This window comes from Rhinolophus ferrumequinum, chromosome 2 (genome assembly GCF_004115265.2).
Source record: "Rhinolophus ferrumequinum isolate MPI-CBG mRhiFer1 chromosome 2, mRhiFer1_v1.p, whole genome shotgun sequence".
In the NCBI taxonomy this organism is placed as follows: Eukaryota; Metazoa; Chordata; class Mammalia; order Chiroptera; family Rhinolophidae; genus Rhinolophus; species Rhinolophus ferrumequinum.
In genome coordinates, this window is record NC_046285.1 from 36,491,412 (window position 1) to 36,507,382 (window position 15,971).

Consider the following 15,971-nt stretch of genomic DNA (forward strand, 5'->3'; position numbering starts at 1 on the left):
AGTTTTAAGACTAGGTCATTTATCACTAACTGATGAGATTGTGCTTACTTTCTATTTAGAGATACAGTTTTCTGTGGAGGGCAAAGGCACTATTTTAGAGAGGGTAATCCTTGCTATATTGTTAGTCATAAATTCTGCCTACATCATGGAGTGACTCAGTGCGGTCTAATGGAAGAACTTTGAGTTGCAAGCAGGAAGCCTGGGTTCTAGGCTTTGTTTGCCACTTACTAACTACATTGACATATGAGTTATGTTCTCCAGTCTCAGTCTTCCCATCTGTAAAACAGTAACAAGAGTATTTGCCTTTTCACACCTAAATATTACGAAGATCAATTTAGAGAAAGAACATTGTTTAAAACCATGGAAAAATTATACATTCTGAGTATTATTGAATTATAAGTAAGTCTATGTATAAGAGAGAGAAATGGTAAGAGATAACCATATTATTAGTAGTAAAAAAAAAAAAGTTGTAATGTAGTAGGCAGAAGAGTGTGGTTTGCAGATAAAGGAATATATTGGACTATATCTTCTGGCATTGTTCTTGCCGTCCTCCCCCTCCCCTGCGGCCCTCTTGCCCACTGTTCTGTCTTTTCTCTCTCAAGTCTACATCTACCCATGGCCTCTGCCTGCTAGCTTTATCCTACTCCAATTCCCAAGCTAACCTGTCTGAGCCACGCCCCAATTGCAGTGGGCTTGGGAACTGAGCTAATGGGCCTAAAACTGCATCCATGTTCCAGTAATGGAGCTGAATTGCCCATGTGGCCCTCAAGCCATCTTGCTACCGACCATACTTAGGAGTAAAAGAATTATTTCCACCTAGGGTCATCTGGTCCCAAGTTTGCTTCTTCTTGCCCAACCTTACTCAATTTCTCCCCCAATTCCCACATTGACTCAGCTCATAAGTCTGGTCTCTGCCTTAGGCTCTATTCCTTAGTCCTAACTGATTATCTGTTTAAAAACCCAGATTCTCCAAGAACAGAAGAACAGAAGCCACCGGGGCCCAAATTAACGCTTTGACGAGAAGTGGGGATGGCTAGGGTGAATATGATTACTTTTGTTTCAAATGTACCAATGTAGATTTTCAATAGAAAATTTCTATTTCATATTTACAGTTAAATAACAGGTTCTCAATAAGGTCACAGGAATTTGGAACTTATTCATTTGGAAGTATTACTTGAAACCATTAGAGTAGATGAGCTTTCTTACGCAGAATAAAAAGAAAGATGAGATAATGAGAAGTCAGCCCTAGGGAATAATCAGTTAGGAAATATAAGAAATATCCTGTTAGAATCTTCAAAAACCATTCTCTGGGGAAGTCCCTCTGCACGATCTTTCTAAATGGCTGCCAGAAGTATGTTCAGAGGCACTGACTTCTTATCACCATTAGCATTTATTAGTTACCAATTTTTAGATTAAAGGAAGAATGGATATTAATGATGGCAGAGGAAGGTAATGAAAGTTTTCCAGGGACCAAAAAAAATCCCTTGTGGAAGAAAAACTTTGGGTAGGTCAAGAATACAAGGACCCGAGATTCAGACACTGTTCTTCTTCATATACATTAATGCTTTTTCAAAAATCTGCATAATGATTACTTGCTGATACAGGAAAAAAAATCTTTCAAACCATTATAAATAGTATGATAATTCTTATATTGGATACAATACTGATATCCAGAAGTCAGGAGTCTTACTATATAAAGCACTAATCAGTTATAAGATAATGGGAAAAGAATTTATAATAGATCAAAGAATAAGTCTAATTAATTACAATAAATATAACTAGAATGTGCTACATGTGTTTGAAGAAAAATTTTAAATGCTAATATAGAGCACCAATGAAGACTTAAACGTATAGAAAGGCATATTTTTGTTTGGTCTTGGGTAGGAAGACATGGTATTTTTTTAAAAAGGCAATTCTCTCTATCTTGATTTATACTATGATCATAAACCCAACAAAATACAAATAAAATTTGAGAGGTGACTAGGAATGCTAAATCTAAGTTTGAATGAAAATTAAACATGCAAGTATACACAAGTAAATTTTGAAATATAAAATTATTGACTAGCCCTACCAAAACAACACGGGTCTGACATGAGAAAAAATGAAACAATCAATGAAAAAAATAGTTTTTTTGTTCTTTTTTTTTAGACCTCAGCACAAATACAATTAGGAATTAAACATGCAATAAAGGTGGTACTGTAGAGCAGTGTGGGGAAATGGGGAAAGATTGATTATTCACTTAAAAATTCTGGGACAATACCATGGCAATCTGGAAAAACACACAATGTTCAATTTTTAACTTACTCCTTACACCAAAATAAATTCTAGATGAATCAAAGTTTTAACAATATAATTATTAAAATCATTATAAGAAAACAAAGTAAAATTTCTTTATATTTTCAGCATTAGAAAGTCCTCTCTAAATATGACTACAAACCCCAAAAGCCATAAACAAAAAACTAAACCAAAATTTTAAAAATCCTGTATGGCTCAAAACATAATAAATATTTTTTAATGAAAAATTATGAGAAAATATTTGTAATATATAATATTAATAAGATAATTTCCCTAATATGAAAATAGTTCCTATAAATCAGTAACAAAAAACCACCACGTAGGAAAAAGGACAAAGGCCAAATTTAAAAATTCTAATTAATTTGAAACATGAAGAGATACTCAACCTTACTCATAAGAAATATACATTAAAGCTACAAGGGTATACCGCTTTTCATCTTTTGATCAGCAAGATAAGAAAGTTTGATAATTCAGTGGGTGTATGAAGGTATGCAGAAACAGGCACTCATACATTGCTGGGGAGTATATATTAATAAAATTTTTTGGAATGCTATTAGGCAGCATTTATCAATAATAAACTGTATATATGCTTTGACCCAGCAATTCATCTTCTGAGATATATTTAACAGATACAAATGCACATATGTGAAATGAACATATTTAAAAGAATATTCTCTATTGTGTGCATGCAAATCCAAAAGGATGGGAAAAATGGAAATATCCACTGAAAAGAGAATAGTTAAATAAATTTTGGTATGTCCAGGGAACGGAATAATAAGGAGCAGTTCACAATAATGAGAGAGCTCTACACATACTGATCCTGATATGGAACGATCTTGAAGGTATATTAAGCGGAAAAAGCCACAGCATTTTTTGGATGCTATTACATCTATATTTACGAGTGTATCTATGCAATTATTTATATGGTTTTATATACATGGATGGTAGTTGGATGTATTCACATGTAACTGGTGAAAGCATGCCTCTTGAAAAGAGCAATTAAGTGCCTGAAGATAAGCATCAGATGAAAACTTTTCACCATATTCCACTTCACATGTTCTGAATTTTATACTCTGTGCATGTACATAAAACTAAAATTATACAATTCCACAAACAAATACTAAACGTTTATTGTTTTTGTATGAGGTTACAGACATTTTTAAACAAACAAAATAATCAGTTATCAAAGAAAATGTAAAAATATGATTCCTCATATATGTATAAATGTAAAACCACAATTCTTACATATGTTTAATATGTGTTCACATTATACTTAGGAGATCTGTTATTTTACTATAACTCAACAATAAAATTATATAAACTGTAACTCAAAGTTTTTTGAGGATTTCTATTTTCTGCTTTACCAAGTATTGGCCGTACTGGAGAAAAGGGCATAACGTCTGTCTTTTCCAACACAAGTTTCTAGGGGAGGTGATTCTGTAGGCTTTCATGTATTGATTTTGCAAACCACTGTTTTCCAGTTTTTAGTCTTTTAAGTGAAAACAAAATTTAAGCTAAAATGACATTTCCATCTTAGTAGCTCACATGGGGTTTAGAGAACTCTAGAAACAATTTCTGAAAGAACAGGAAGAGTTAGAGAACAGGACTGGGAAATATGGAAATTATCAATCACTCTCCATTTCTAAAGAGCATACGATTTCTTTAGTGTTAAACAGGATGAACTTCACAATAACAAGTACAAAGGGAAATACTCTTTGAAAAGGATCTTCCTTTTTCTTATTAGCATTTTTAAAATGGGACTGCCTTTCCTGACTTTTAGTTTTGAGAAGTACTTTCATTTTTTTCCTAAAGGGAGACTATGTCCTGTATCTGCAGTTCCTTTATTTAAAGTGTTCCGAAAAAGGAGATTATCTTCTTTAAGCAAAGCTTCTAAATAAGTGTCAATCTGCTCCAAGTCTCCTGCTGGACTGCCCTGGAAAAGAGAAGCAACAGTCATAGCAGGGGAAGAAGCAATAGGATTTATTCCTGCAATCTGGGTGGCCTCTGAACAGTCCTCCCTATGATTCATGTAGCAATGCAACCCACCTTCATTTGAATAAGGCTTTCAGCTTTTCAAGATGTTTTCACATTTAGTCTCATTTTATGCTCACAAGTGGTTAGTAATGTGGATTATGATTTTTCTTCTTCAGTGGAGATTAGTTCAACTGTTTGTTTTTTTTTCCCTTCTATTTAATTACTTGGTATATTCCTAAAACTCGTCTCATCCTTCTCTATTGTAGGCTCTCATCTCCCATTTTAAAAATTCAGGAATCTTGAGCCTTACAGATAAAGCAAACAAGTAGGAAAATTCTGACTTCTCTGTTTCTCCTCTTTCCTCTATAGCATCTTTTCCCACAACCCTTGTCTTTCTGCCCTCATTTGTTCCCTTTTCTGCCTTTCCCCCCAGATCTTTGAATTAATTTCATGCTCTCCTTCCCTGGGCTTCTTGATCCATGAACAGCTGGACAACTGCTCCCTCTTTAAATCTCACTCCCTTCGAGCCCAATCACAGCATCAATCACTCTCTAACTGAGCTGACGGGTAAGAGAATTTTTAGGAAAGACCATTCAGAAACAATCCCACTTTTGTTATTGTTCCCAATATGTGTCTGGCACCACCATTCTAGTTTCTCCATCCCTTATCTGGTTCCATTAACTGTGCTTCTGCTTTGCTCCCTATGCCCTTGATTTGATCAGTCCTCTAACAAGGCTGCACTGTATTGAGTCCCAGCTTTGTGACTGGGGTCCTGATCCTGCAGATGGGTTCCCACGATATTGATAGTTACCTAAATTTCCAAATATTCACCGATCCTGAGGAATACCCTATGTGACTCTTTCTGAAACTGACCATTCTTGGTCTGTTCAGCCGAGTCAAATGCAACCCACCTTGCATTTGGCTACTGCTCTGTACCTCATGGGCTAGACTTCCTACTGGGTGGGCTCTGTCCCCAGCTTCTACATGTGGTTGCCCCCCTCCATCTGCTTCGGGTCCACCTCATCTCACGTCTGTGCTCTATTTCACTGCAGTTGCTCTGGCAATCAGAGACAGTGCAAAAGGAAATTTCAAGTTGGGGATGAGAGTAAATATATTTGGGCAGGAGCCCTTTGACTACTTCTCCAATGATACTAGATAAAGTGTTTCATATTCTTTAGGCTAAAACCCTTCTATCCTTACTAAACTTTGTGAATAAAACAAATTAAATTAGTATAATTACCCTGACTACTATGGGAGAGAACCCAGGGATTTGGCATAGAAGGTAGACCAAATTATTATTCTTTCATTTTTTTCCCCAGCCAAACATAGATTTGATATTTTGAGCACCAACAATTTTTATGAAATTTTTTGATAGAGTGTGGTATTCAATTTCTACGACATAGAATTTCTTTGGTCTCTCTAGTTTTTCTTTTTAGTGAAATAATTCACTGAAACTTTACCATGTACCAGGCTTTCTATCAGACCTTATACACATAAAAATATTCCCCACCCTTTAGAGTCCCGAGAACCAAAAGAAGCTCCACTCAAATCCACTTACAGCAATAAACTCAAATAATAGGTTTAGTTAGTAGTCGATAGACGCACACACAAAAAATTACCATTATATGGAAAGCACATTAACTGTCCTTTTTTAATTTAATAATGAAGCATTTTAACTACTGCCTAGACCACCCAAATACATAGGGATCTTCTTTTGGCTCTATATTTCAATTAAGCAAAAATATTTTCTGCATTTTACTCTGTATTTAACATAGGATAATTCCCACAGAAACCAAAAGATGTATATTTTTTAAAGGAAGAATGGACTCTGTCCTTGAAATGTTCACAGCCAGGACTGAAACCTAGGCAGTCTGGCTTCAAAGTCCATGCTCATCACGTACTACACTGATGTACAGCGAGCTTCCCTGTCTCTCCCCAAACCCCTTCACGGGCAAGGCAACCCTTCAGTCCTCCAGTCAGGGCTCTCTGCAGGGGCCTCAGCTCCGGCCCTCTTACCCACACAGCCCACATAGGGCCCGTGAACCTCCCAGACTCAGGGCCTATTCTGAGGAAAATGCCATGTGCTTCCTAGCTCACTGTTGGTTTCTCAATTTATTTCTAACATCTACAGAAAGATGTTTCAACTTTGGCTATGAATTTTTTTTTTTTTGATGTATTTTATCTAACATTTCTATGTGCTATCGTAGAAGATGGGCCTTTTCTCACTAGCTCAATCTATCATAGAAGCGGAATTCTTTATACCTTAAAATATACAAACAATAATCCATACTTATCCAATGTTTTCTGACCTCTCCAATTTCTCCTCTAAGATTAGAGGAGTCAATTTTTAATGTATTAGGATAAAATTAAATGAACATATTTTGCTGTCAAAAAAAAACAACAGCAATATTTCCCACTAGAGACATGCTATTGAGGAGACACTGTGGGTGATCAAACTATACCAACAGCAAAGGAAATGATTCTGCTTTTGTTAAGAGAAAAAAATAATAGGTCTTCAAACAATGTTCTAATATATACTTTCAAAGTTCACTTATTTATGACTCCCATATCCTTACAGGAAGAGTAAGGGCTAGGTTAAGTGACTTGTCCAAGGTCAATAAACGAATGACAATGTTAGAAGAGGAAACTGGCTGAATGCTCTTCCCACAAAGTATATTCCTACTACTGAAATAAAACTTCATCACTTACCAGCTGAAGTGTCTGTAACAATGCTGCCAGCTTTACACGAAGATTATTCAGCTTATCTTCAGTAAGTTTCCTTTTTTCCTCACATTGCACGAGAGATATTTCATTAATCACCCCTTGTCTATTAGCATCATTGATAATAGACTGCATTTTTCTCTTTAGGTTTTTTTCATATTGGACCATGTAAATCTTCTGGATCTGGGAATGTTTTTAAACACAGTTTTAGGATATTTTTAAAATTTACTTTTCCCTCTAATATCAGAAAGAAATTTCACATTTCAATTATGCACACATATACCACGTGTCAACTCCATATTATTAGTGGAATACATTTAAGAATGTTGATACTCTTAAGGAACTTACAATCTGATGGAAGAGGAAAAGAGAAGAGGTGAAATGTACAACAGTCCAGTTACTAAAACATAAGGACGAGAGAGTCACACCCATGCATTCCTTTGCTTTGGAACGAAGAAGGAACCCAGTAATGGTTGAATTTGTTCTCTCACCAGTGATACGAACTTATTCAAGGCACCAAGCGGGCAAGGACCTGTAACTCTCTCTCCACAGAACCAGTAACTCATAGACAATGACAGAATGGCCAGCCACTCAAGGGTTTCATGGCAGATAATGTCATGTTATTTATAACTCAAGTCTGTAGCACCTGAGCAGCACAAAAACTATATATAGTAGGAGGCAGTCCTGTTCTGTCACTCTCTTTGGATTTCTTTTCCTGATGTAAAGAGTGTGGTCATACTTATGCATATGACCCTCGCTAATTTAAGAGTCTGGGTTGTTTTCCAAGAGCTTATGTTGTGCTTGAGGTACTCACAAAATAGAAAGGGGTAATGAAGAGGCCAAATGCTTCAATTTCAAAATGACATTAATTGCTTGTATCAACATTTTGAGAGGGCCAGGCGATAGTCTGAGACAAGAGATACAGGGCAAATCCTGTTTTCATAAACATTTGAATGCTCTGTAGTAAAGAGATTTCTGTGTTCTAATATGACTCGCTGGATGACCAGGACAATTATACGCTAGCTCACTTATCTTCTGGGTCTGCCTTCCCCTCTTCCCACTCCTGTACCATATTCATTAATATGTGGGGGCCCTTTTCAGACATTGCTCACAATCATCAACTTCATCATGATTTCTCCTTTCTATAAAATCCTTTAAACAAACAAACAAAAACTCCTAAATATTTTAAGTTCTCTTATAAGAGGCATTCATCAACTACTTCCTAAATTTAAGGCATTGAATTTAACTATAGGTGATACAAAGATATATAAGGTTCAGCCTTTACCCTCCAGAAGCTTCTAGTCTAAAGAATGAGATAATACAAGTAAAGCAAATATTATATTTTATGGGAGAAACTGCATTGTGTCCCCAAGTAAGATACAGATATTATTAGAGTTGAGAGAAGGGTGTGGATTCTCCATTAAATTAAGAGCACTAAAGTCCTTACTTAAAATATTTGCCTTGGATTTATGCAATTATTTATGCGTTTCATGGGCTATTAATTGAGACGAGTATTTGGGAGCAGGAATCCAAACACCCATAGCTGCAAACACTGGCCATATAGTGTGTACACTCACACACACACACACAAATGTAGTCTGTTAAAGGTGAGACTTACTTGTGAGGTGTGTAAATTGCCATATAAACAAGTGTAAATTGCCATATAATTTTTAGTCTTAAACTTCCTGAAAGCTTGTGTGAAGCCCCAAGAATTAGACTCTGAAAGCCTTGACCTAATTCTGTCTATTTTTACCTTCTTTCTTGAGTTATAGCCTCATTCTTCCAGGAACATACCAGGCTCATTCCTGCATCAGGCCCTTTGCCCCGGCTGTTTTCTCTGTTTGGTAAGTTCGATCCCTGGTCTACACTCTTTAACTCAGGTCTGTGTTGACACATAGCTCAGATATTCCATGCTCACCTGAAATACCTTCCCCTTTCCCAACACATACCATCACTGTGTGTCCCCTGGCTCTGCAGTTATTTTATGGCACATCACATTACATGTTTATTTATGTGTTTAGTATCTCTCATTATGTGACACTATCATTATGTGACACTACATTGTATTTTATTTCTGTGTTTGCTATCTATTTCTCTAGAATGTAACCTCAAAAAACATAGGTTTTGTTCACCTCTGTATTTCCAATGCCTGCTACACAGTGAGCCCTAAATAGTGAGGAGTTAGGGGAGCAGAAGTGCAGCGTTCACATGGGGGTTTCAGACACGTGGGCCAATCCTGCTTTGAAATCCAGGCTACATTCTGAGATTGTGGAGGGAAATCCACTTTTGAATGTCCTGGATTCAACCTACCAGAAGCTGATGACTTACCACTAAGGCAACAACCACCCCCTCCAGGAAGCTTCACAGAGGCTTCCCCGGGAGGCTCAGTCAAACCCAGGGAATGACATCGCCCATGGCCCACAGGTGGAGTAGGGGAAATAATTCAACTCAGCTGTGATAATTCAATGATCTAGGACAGGGTCATAGATAGTCCAGCCACTTACAGTTCTTAGTTTTCAGAACTCCAGAATTTTACATCCTGAACGATGGCCAGGAAACACTTTTTTTTTTTTATGAAAGCCACAACAATAAACATACCAAAACAAATAAAATTAAATAGAAATATAAAATATTAAAAACAACATTATTTATAAAAACAACAGTATTATTCATCAGCAACAAAAAAGAAACAAACTATTGATACACTTGAATGGATCTGAAGGGCATTATGCTGAGTGAATAAAGCCAATCATAAATTGATACATACTTATGAATCTATTTTTACAACATTCCTAAAATGGCAAAATTATAGAGCTAGAGAACTATTGAGTGGTTTCCAGGGATTAGGGGTGTTTATATGTAGGAGTACGACTATAAAAGGATAGCAAAGGGAGATTTTGTGGTAATGCGAGTTCTGTATCCTGACTTTGGTAGTGTTACACAAATCTACACGTATGATAAAACAAGACACACATTTTGCCAATTTTAATTTCTTGGTTTTGATATTGTACTATAATCATGTAAGATGTAAGCACTGGGGAAAATTGGGTGAAGTGTACAAGGGGTCTCTACTGTTTTGTAAATTTCTGTGTATCTATAATCATTTCAAAATAAAAAGTTCAAAGGACAACATTGTTCATACACTATAACATTAAGAATACGATTTATATAGCACACTACATTCAAAGTCACATGCAGTCTCTCAAAGTACACTATTTTGTAACCAGCAAACTATATTTTCTTCAAACACTACCAGCCTGTTTCCTGATTTATTCTTCTGCCTTTCTCAGGCTAACATCTCCAGGAGGTTTCCATGAAAGGCAGCAATTTTGACAACCTTTAAAGCTCACTATAAAAGGACTTCTAGTTGTATTAACATTTTAATTAAGGTCAGTACAGAACTGTAACAAGATGAGAGGCTTAGTTCTGCTGGATAAACTTACTCTTGTAGAGGTATTTGTGACGGATAAAAATGGAATTCTTTCTGAACTACATTAATTCAGAACAGAATTAGGATTTGAAAGAAACTTTAATTGTCTGCCTTGAATTTAAAAAGTCAGAGCTCTATCATCTCTGGAGTTCCAGAATCCTAACAACTTTGCATAAACTATAGCAGGCCTACAACATCTACAGATTTTGTACTTACTGGCAGGGATATACATGTGAGTGTTTATGTGGAGAGTCTTTACAGCAGAAACAATTAACTTTGATTCAATGAACAACCAGTTAAGGTCCAGATGCATTTAAAGGTACTGATTGCCACCAGGATACAGAGTTTGATAAGAGAGGACTGTTATCTTCAAAGAGTCTATCAACTAGTTGGGGAGAAAATAAAATACAAGAATCTACAATAGAAGGCAGAAAATTTAATTAATGCCAAAATAGATTTTTAAGGTTCTCTCAGAACACAGAAAGTCAAAAATAACTTTCCTTGGAGAGACTGAGGAGAACTTGATGTAGAAGGTAGCATTGACCAGGTTCTACATGGAATAGGCAGGATTTCAACAGCCCAGCTCTGGACTGGGAGAGTAGGTAAGAGTATTCTGGGGACCCTCAAGAGGGAAGGCTCAGAGACGGGCCAGTCTAGTAGATTGAAGCAACAACTCCAAATTGGATGGACCAGATGGCTTATGAGAGGAAAGAATAAAAGATGGAGATTCGGGTCAGTTGTACAGGACCACCAACGCTGTCATAAATCACCGACTACTCCCATAGTAGTTATGAAAACCACCGATGTGGTCTGGGTGAGGTGACCAAAGAAGTTCAAGAGTTATCAGGGGTCCTCCTGTACTTAGGTGTGGCTCTTTATTAAAAGTTGCATAGCAAGTTGCATAGATTCGTCCTCTACGTGGATTTCAACAAATGATTTGAATAGTTTTTATAACCACCACCTAAAACTACCAATCATTAATAAAGTCTTAACACCAGCAGTTTCATGTTAGGGAAGTCACGATTCCAACTGTTCTGTGTTTTGCTTTCAACACCTCAGCTTTTACAGGAACTCATGGTCTTCTGAGTTATCTTCCTTTAATTCTTTGAACCCCACTTGCCCTGAACATTAAAGAGATTCTATTCACTATCTATGCTCACACCATTCACCTGGAATAAACACTTATGTATTCAGTCTGGCCCCCAAGACCCAAAAACCTGGCTCTATTACTGATAGGGTAGACACTGAAAAATCATCATTTAGAAAGCGACCTGAAGGACATATATGAGCTTGGATAAACTAAGATGTATAACAATCTAATTCTTACCAAATGTCTAAGTTTTATAGTGTAAGTATTTAAATCAGAGTTCTCTAACCAGTAGATGAAGATCTGTGGGAAGATTCAGGAGCCTTACTGGTAATTCTTCAAGCTGGCTGCCACAGACTTACAGTTGGTACCGTCCCTGATGGAATACTACAGAACCTGCCTACCACACGCACCCCCACCCTCTCCCCCCTGGTATTTCACTATCAGTATTTCCAGTATATACATCTCATCATGTACTATAAAGGCATATAGGAAGTACACAATAATTCTTTTATACCAACAGGCTTAGAAGCTGTAGTATATCTATTTCAAGTAATACATGCAAGCTATCACAAAGGTCAAATATGACCATCTGGATAAGAATAAGATGTAAGAGAGTAGTGTAGCGAAAATGGCTTCAAAGTGGGACAAATCTGGGTTCCAATCTTGAATTTGCTACTTATTTGCATCGTGACACTGGAAAGTTATCTTTCTGATTCTCCATTTCCTCATTACTAACATGGAGATAGTGGCACCTACCTTCCAAAGGTAACGTATATAAAAGGCCTACTTCAGTGCCCAGTTCAGTAGCTCTTGATCAATCACAGTTTTACATTCACTGATGGTAACATTAGTACTAGAATAGGGTGAAATATGTTGAAAGAAAACTTTGTATTCTATTCCAGTTTGGAAATGTTGACAAGTAGGTCTTCAAGTTGAAAATGTTCAATTATTGCCTTTGTTTTTTCAACAAGACATTATTCTGAAAATAAACTCACTTTTCAGTTGAACAATAATGGGAAGTTAAGAGCTACAATATTCCTTCATTTCCAATTGCTTGTCACAGTCCAGTAGGCATTCAGTCAGAAACATCAGAGGAAAATATATCAACAGGCGTGTTAAATTTAGGCACACCCTAAAATTCAAGTATTTTGTGATACAATCTTTCTAAGAAGGAATCTGACGTAGGTTGTAATTCTCATTTCAAATTTACCTAGTTATACGTCTTTGGGAACTTACTTTACAATTCCATTTTATTTATAAAACAACATTATTCAAATATACTCCATTTCTTACAAAAGCAATAAGGCAATACTTTTGCTTATAGCTGTGCTTTGCACAAGTAGGAGGTCACAATTCACCTCCTAATCTTTATAGATTTGCATGTTAGTGGGATAATTTTCCAGAAGATGGCTGTAAGTATTATTAAAAAACAAAATGTAATTGAGTAAATTTGAAGATCTAATTGGCTTTATTAAGTAATTCATGAATCCAGCAGCATCCCATCTAGCAACTAGAAGGGCTCTCTGAGGGGGTGTACAAAATGGAAGGTTTTTAAAGAAAGAAGGGTGGGACAAGGGCGTTATTAACAAAAGAAAAGATTATTTTTAGATCCGGACTTCTTTTGGGGGGAAGGGAATGGCAAGAGTTTTTATCATGCAAATTGCCTCTTCTTTCTGTGGAGAATGGAGAAGGACCACATGACAGATTATCTTATTGGTGTTGAACACAAAATTCCAGATTGGTTGATTAAGAATATATTTCTGGAAAGAGGTTGAAAAAGCAATTAGGTCAGGTATTAAATTTAGGTTTGGTATCATGGGCTTTAACCTAAGTGACACTATTTTGAGGTTGTGGTTTTCTCTTTAACGGCATAAGCACATGGGTGAAGATCTAGTACATGTGCTAGTATAGAGCTGGTGCACCTGTTTGAACAAACACAAGTGTCACTGCAGAGCTAAATCTCAATATTGATTCTGGTGACATGAAAAGTTCTAGACTGTTGTGGCCTCTACGATGAATCTGGGAACCTCAGTGGCTATCCTGGCTCCAACGCTAATCTCCTGTGTCACCTTGGCCAAGTTCACATCTTAGAGTCTCAGTTCCCTTGAGTGTGAATTAAGGGAGTTGAGGGAATATGACATTTTGAGGTATTTCTCTAGAACTGAAAGACTCTACTAATTCTTCACTCCCCACCCCCAGGAAATCTTTAAGAACTAGATACACAGTATTATTCAAAGACTATAAATACAAAAGCATCTGTGCAGAGAAAGAGAGACAGAGACAGAGGTTGTAATGAAATACATCAAAATATTAATAGCAGTGACCTTGAAATGATTTGAAACTATAGATGATTTTTAAAAATTTATTTTACCTTCTTTTATTGGCATTAATTATATTTAGAAACAATATTATAATGGAAAAATCATAAACTTTAAAACCTGTTGATAGGATACTAAAAACAAACAAACAAATAAACCCCAGAGAGATAAGAACTTGTCCAGAATATTGGAGGTCCTCAAATAATGCTGTTTCATTCAAAGTCATTTCTTTATAAAATGGATGAGATGCCACAGGGACTTAACTCTTGTTTACATCGATAGCCTATGGTAAAATTGGTTTCATTTAATGTTGTTTTAGTTAAAGTCACAGAACCTCTTGATGACATTGAAAGAGGATTTACGGTAATTAAAAACTTTAATCTACAAATGATTTCTGGTTTAGTCCAGTGTCTCAAGAATTCAGTGAATCTCTTTCCTAAAGACTCAGAATGTCATGTTTCCTCCAATACAGATAATAGTCCCACTCCAAAGGTTTCATAAGCTTTATGATGTGGAAACATTTGCATTTTAAAATTCAAAAAGATGTTGCCTTGTGACATCTGATATGCTACACATTAATCTGTCTTGATAACTGAATGCAAATTTGATTTCCTCCCAAATCTAACATTTAGAAATATATATTACTTCTCCTTTGGAATACAGTATCACTTAGAATATAAAGGAATACATTGAAAGGAAGCTTACCTGGCTGAAACACATTTTCAGCTTTCTGTTTGTCTGCTCCGGGCATTGCTCCAGCTGTTTTTGTAAATGATAATAAAACAGGATATTAACTTTTAGAGAATCAGATGTCTACAACAGAGTTAAAACCTGCAATGTCTAATATAAAAGAAGTATAAAAGCCTACAACTGGCCAACACTGATTCTGTGATTCTTTTAAGCCTGGGTCTAACTAAATTAATTAACTAAGATATACCTAACCTATTCCGCCCCAAAATGAATAAGGCAGTTCACATAATTACTACAGCATGGTTTAAGAAATTGCAAATGGAAAAAAAAATCCAGGTGAGGGAAAAGTAAATGATAAATAAATATTCAAAAAGATTCCAAGAAGGCAGAGCCTGGATTTCTTGGATGGGAACACCACGGAAATAGACTGGGAGTCACTGGCATATCAGATAGTATTTGAAGCCAGAGACTAGTTTAGGTCACCAAGAAACAGCATTTAATAGAGAGAAGAAACTAGTCCAGGAATGCGTCTTCAGACATGCCAACAGTTAGAAAGCAAGTATAGGAGGGGTTGTCAGCAAAGACTAAAGTAAAGGGATGCAAGAACATGAGAAGTGTGTTTTTAGGGAAGCTCTAAGGAAGGAAGTACTTAAAGGAGAAAGGGTCGACTGGGTTGAAGGCCCCTGAGAGGGCAGGTAAGGTGACTACAGCATTAGTCAGCATAGCGGTCACTGGTGACCTGACGAGACAGTTACAGAGAAGTAATGGAGTCAGAAGCCTGATGGGAGAGGGTGAAGTGAGAGTACAAGGTGAAGAAGAAGAAACAGTGATTGTAGACTGGAAAATTACGGATTTCACCCAGGATCAGATTAAAGCTTCTGGCACCTCGGCCCAATGAATAATTTGGTGCTCTTATCACTGATAGCCGTTCTACGTGTATCCATCCTTTCTACAAGTCACACTGAGCCTGGGGGCAAGCAAGGCGCCCTCCCACCCTCCTGCTCCTCTCTTGTGAGCAGCTCCGGCAGCCGCAGGCCTGCACACCACACTCAGCTTCCACTCAGCAGCCTGGGGACCAACCACTGTGAGCCAGTGTGAGGCCAATCTGCGCCCCCCAGGTAGCCCATCCAAGTTTTCCTTCCAATCATGTATGCTACTGTCCCCGAGAGGAGATTTGGTAAATACAATTTTCTTCACATTTCCCTGTGATGTCTCAGCAATTCTCATGAAACCAGTGCTCTGAGCACCTGACATGGCTGACCCAACCATTCCTCACCTCAGCTTCTCATAAAAGGGGGCTGAAGAAGTGTGTCTTTGAGACAGAAACTCTTTTTTGGTGTGAGGAAAGGAAGCGAGGGACAATGTCCCATTTCTTTTGATCTCTGCTACCAGCTATTCTCAGGGTGTAAGATGTTCCCAAAGCTTACTTAACCCTTGGCCACACTGGTTTTTA

General features: G+C 36.9%; 1 protein-coding gene across 1 annotated transcript in view; it reads right to left on the reverse strand.

Moving 5' to 3' along the window:
* Nucleotides 1–3,564: 3,564 nt before the first annotated feature.
* MORC1 (MORC family CW-type zinc finger 1) overlaps nucleotides 3,565–15,971 on the reverse strand; it is a 148,995-nt gene continuing 136,588 nt past the window's right edge. The window contains 4 exon segments of the mRNA XM_033124165.1: nucleotides 3,565–4,101; nucleotides 4,103–4,228; nucleotides 6,979–7,173; nucleotides 14,534–14,587. Of these exon segments, the coding sequence (XP_032980056.1) occupies nucleotides 4,072–4,101; nucleotides 4,103–4,228; nucleotides 6,979–7,173; nucleotides 14,534–14,587 (405 nt within the window). The 3' untranslated portion in view covers nucleotides 3,565–4,071.